We start from the raw sequence: 4,773 nt of genomic DNA, 5'->3' as shown, positions 1-4,773 counted from the left end.
TTTCTGAAATGAGAATGTTTATTAATTCAAGATTTGTACATATCCATCGTTTTCATGTATCAAATACTAATAAATTACATTATATTTCAATGGTTTCATAATAAACATCTTGTGAAATAGTTTTCTCGTTTGACGATCCAACAAAATACAAGCGAGAAATGGCTTTCCGAACGACATCAATGTTTGCAATGATACTGGAATAATGCGAGTGCAAATTTACTGAGAAAGCCTTATTAAAACTATGCGTAAGAGTAATTTCTTTAATGATTGAACATTATTTTTTTTTCAAATATCTAACCAACCTTATGTTTTGGGGGAGTTTTTTTGGGGGGAACAATACAAAATTTAGAAATTAGTTCTCTTTTTAAGGGTTTAAAAAGTACAGAATAAAAACAACATCAAACAAAGTGTATCCTGTTTATACAACATATTGTTTGTGACATGAATTTAACAAAATAAAAACATATGCTTCAAAGATTAACTTTAAAAAATGTTCAACTTTTAAGCCCCCAATACTATCAGAATTTTCAGAATTTTATTTAAAATTTTAAAAATATACCTAACCAGTTCACGAAGTACACTCTTAAAATGTTGGGCAACATACTGCCCACACAAAATGTATCCAACCCTGGGTAGTTTTTAACCAATACTGTGTAGTTTTCACCCAAAGCACACATTATTGGTTTAAAACTACCCAGAATTTGATAAAGTTTTAACCAATTGTTGTGTGGACAGTATGTTACGCAACATTTTTAAGAGTGAAAACAATGTTGCAAAACGTTTAAACTGTGTTGTACCATGCATTCTGCAGATGAGTTGCAAACAAAACTAATTTATCCACGTATTTGTTGTTTTGTAGCACGCCTATTCGAAAAAAAACTGAACCGCTTTATATAACATTCAATTGAGTACAAATAAATGAGTTTTAATGATTTATAGAAAGCAACTAATTGTTTTTAACTGGCGTTTCAAACATATTTCAATACAATTCTTCTTGGTTCCTTTGAACTTCTTTTTAATATCAGAAAATTGGGGGCCTTTGTTATTTTTCTTCAGCAATCAGTAGATCTAATCCAAACAGAAAACATGGTGTTTGCCAAAAAAATCACACAGGTTGAACAAAAAAAAATGGAATAAACTAATGCAATGCCAATATATTTTCTTTGGGGTCGGAGAACATATCGATATACTTTTTTGTCTATGCATACACAATACCCAAATAAACCTTATGAGACCTTCATTTTCTTTCATTTTTCTTTCAAGAGTACTTACTGCTTTATACTTCTTAACCAGTGCAAACTCTTTTGATTTTCAGGATGTTTCTTTCTCTAACTAGTTAAATTAATTAATTACTTATTGGAGTCAATGTTTATTTCTTTACTTATTGCTTTATCGGATAAGCCTCGCCCAATTTTAGAGTTCTTTAAGAACAATATTTGTTTAAATGTAAACATGGAATGCAATGTATTAATACATTAACTATTGATTTTTTCCTCATGTCGAAATTTCAGACATTGTACATTTTATTGCATATATGACCTTTGGAATTTATAATGTAAACAACATGGTGTGAATCAAGTGATTACACTCGTAATCATAGCAAATAAACATTAGCAAATAACAATCATTCTTTAAGAGCATGAACAATCGCTTATGACAGATGACATTCATATTGTTTTTTAATTAATTGCCTCAGACATTAAGGTTATAAAAACCAAACCATATTTCACTCTGAACTGTTTGAATAAGTAAATTGTTAGGGTGGTTTCCATAAAACTATTCAGAAAATTATTCTGTTAGTTCCAGGGAATGGGGTTATCATCTTTAGTATACATCATTAACGATATTATATTTCTGGAGGGGAGGGGAGGGGGGCAATAAGATTTTGTTCCGAGAGATGTCCCAATCGAGGTATCAAATCCCATTCATTTTTTAAGTGTAATTTTCGCGGGAAAGATTTGGTGTGTTGGAGTATTTAATAAGATATGTTTTAACTTTGCATGTGTGTTTGAGCAAATATGACACACAAAAAATCAAATACAATCATAATTTCTTATTATCCCCTCTCGATCACATCTTATCTTCGCTGCATCCACTATCACCATTTCTATGTACACCTTACATGCACATGGTGATATCTATATCAGTTTACTTTTTCATTTGATAACAATAGCACATTGCGAATTATTGCAGCCGCCACGTGAGTTTGAATTGATATTTTCATGTTCTATGAAAGTTCAAATTGTGATATAGGATATACATCAATATTGCAGTTTTGCACTAGTTTCTTTATATGATCCTTAAAATGAAGAAAAACACTGCAAAAACTCCGGTGTTGACTTACGACCAGCCCGGAAACGAACACCAGTTTGGAATCAAATCGATGCTGTTTTAATACCAATTGGTGTTGTATAAGTGCTATACTAAAATCAAACCGGTGTTAACACTTCTCTGGTGCTGTGGACATAATTATAATAGATTCCGGGCTGGAGGTAAATCAACACCGGAGTTTTGCAGAGCATTCTCTTCGCAAGATTGTGTTATTCAATTTCAATGAATATAATTATATATGCCTATAACTATTGCATTATGGTACTCATAGGTCGACTTGACAAAAACGTCAGCAACCATGACGACATCATTCGAAATAAACGCCATAAACCGACGCTACCACAAACATCGACTCGTTTTGATATGAAACTGATGCGTAATCGTCATGTTTTTCATCCCAAACGCATCGGCTTGCGACCCGGACCCCTTGCCCCGTCGTCGGCCCAATGATCACATTGCTGACCAATTTATGGCGCGAAAATCCCAGTAATTTAACTTGATGTTTAAGCACGTCGCACAGATCTCTGGTAAGGGTTTTGACCGTTTCGGGGCAGTACTCCACAGATTCGAGTCTAGTCTCTAAGGTTTGCTGCAGGATAGCCTTGACGCGACTGGAGTTGAAACGTACTTCGGGCGCCATTTTGTAATTGTTCTCGAGTTTCGTCGCGCTTGTCTTCCCGCCTTGGAGCTGTGTCGACCCCCTGATCGACGCGTTCGATTGTTTTCGAGTGTCGGGATGCCCGAATCCTGATCGTAATCCGCTGCCCGTATGAGCCGAGATCGTCGACCGCGACGGGGCGTCATTTTCCGTTTTCGTCGCCATCCCTTTCTCTTGCTCAGCCCTGAACGACCTCGGGTATTAAACCATCAGGTCACAATTGTAATTTTCACAGCCAAAGGTGCAGTTTCTGTTGCCTGCTAATTGCGCTGAAAAGACGTTGCTCTATATCACTTCACGAGTTTCTCGAGGTACTCCCGTGTCCAAAATTTCAATCTTTGGTGATTGACGACATCACAGTCCGGTCGTTCGTCCTATCGTTCTGAAAGGTTTAATAAAAACACCTTTTGATCACTTTATAATGGTTATACGAGAACTATTGATGATGATCTTAACATCACGAGTTATATCTTTATCGTGACCACAACTGACTTTAAAAACATGCGTGGATCCAAGGAGTATCACTTTCCTCTAAGGAGGATTTTAGTTAACCGCAAAAAAGGGCGTCACACTATTGACTCATCCGCGGCAAAATCATTTAAGATCTCGATATAATAAATAAGCCACTCCTCCGTTCATAATTATGCCACAGTCATGAATGTCACGAATCAATTAAAACTTGGTAATTCACAACGACAATGATGCACAGGGCCGCATCCATTGGTTTATCCTTATGCTATAGGCAATTATCTCGTCGTTAAACCTTTATTCGCTCTTGTGGATGGTTTGTTTGCCGTTTCTCGAGAACAAGGAATTCGAAATTGAAAGTCAGTTCTTCCTTATTTCATTCAGACGACAAACAATCGATTTTGTGTCGCGAACACTCCTCTTCAATCACGTTTCCGCCAATTCAAGTGGTGTTTTACACGTGTAAAGTGTTTTATTATTTATTCGGTTATGTACTAAGTACGCACACTCGTCTTTTATTTTTTGTTCTTTCGATCGCTCGGTGCGCCGTTCATGCCCGTACGTTTCCAAGGCAATCGTATACAAACTGTTCATCTCCGATCTACCAGATAAAATTCGTAGGCTCTGCAATATATTATTATCACAAAGGCTTTGGTGTGAATCCGTACGAGTGTAAATACATTTCATGGTGCGTTGTTCCTATAAAAGTGCGCTAAATTCGCTTTAAAAGAGCCCCGCGGAGCGAGGACTTGCCGCTATTGTCACAATTGAAGCCGAAACCCGCCTGGGGGTCGGATCCCAAAATTACATACGCCTATTTTGTCAGAGGGAAATCAGAATGGATCATCCTTTTGAAAATTCTATCTGTCTAGGGATAATGTCGCGTTGACAGGAACAATGCACCTTAGATCAAGCAGAAATTCTGACATCGCAATATCAAAGCAGTGCTTACATGCAGGGGCGGTGATACAGGGGGCGACGCGCGGGGGCGGACGATCCTTATATGAATTTTCGAGAAGTAATAAAGGGGGAAGAAGAAATAAGAATTGGGGGAAGAAAGGACAGGCAAGATTATACAGAAGAGAAGTCTGGATCGTACAACTCTATAACCCCTGATAATCGAGTAAATTGACGTCACCTTTACCTCGTCTCGTTGCCCCCCCCCCCCCACCAAAATACATGGTGCTGCCCTTGTAACTTGTAACTATGAACATGTTTGCAATACTCCCATCCCAAAAGATCTAGATCCAAACACACACACAAACCCATAACAGTGTTCCTTCTTCATAACAGTTAAGATAATCCCAATTTTTATA

At 37.1% G+C, this 4,773-nt stretch overlaps 1 protein-coding gene across 1 annotated transcript; it reads right to left on the bottom strand.

The window, feature by feature from the left end:
• LOC129271462 (dynein light chain Tctex-type protein 2B-like) lies at positions 1-4,325 on the bottom strand. Its single transcript, XM_064106705.1, has one exon. The coding sequence runs from the start codon at positions 3,152-3,154 to the stop codon at positions 2,639-2,641; it is 516 nt and encodes a 171-aa protein (XP_063962775.1). The 5' UTR covers positions 3,155-4,325; the 3' UTR covers positions 1-2,638.
• Positions 4,326-4,773: the final 448 nt, after the last annotated feature.

The sequence above is a fragment of the Lytechinus pictus genome, chromosome 11, assembly GCF_037042905.1.
Source record: "Lytechinus pictus isolate F3 Inbred chromosome 11, Lp3.0, whole genome shotgun sequence".
Lineage (NCBI taxonomy): Eukaryota > Metazoa > Echinodermata > Echinoidea > Temnopleuroida > Toxopneustidae > Lytechinus > Lytechinus pictus.
This window is presented reverse-complemented; position numbering and strand designations above follow the sequence as displayed.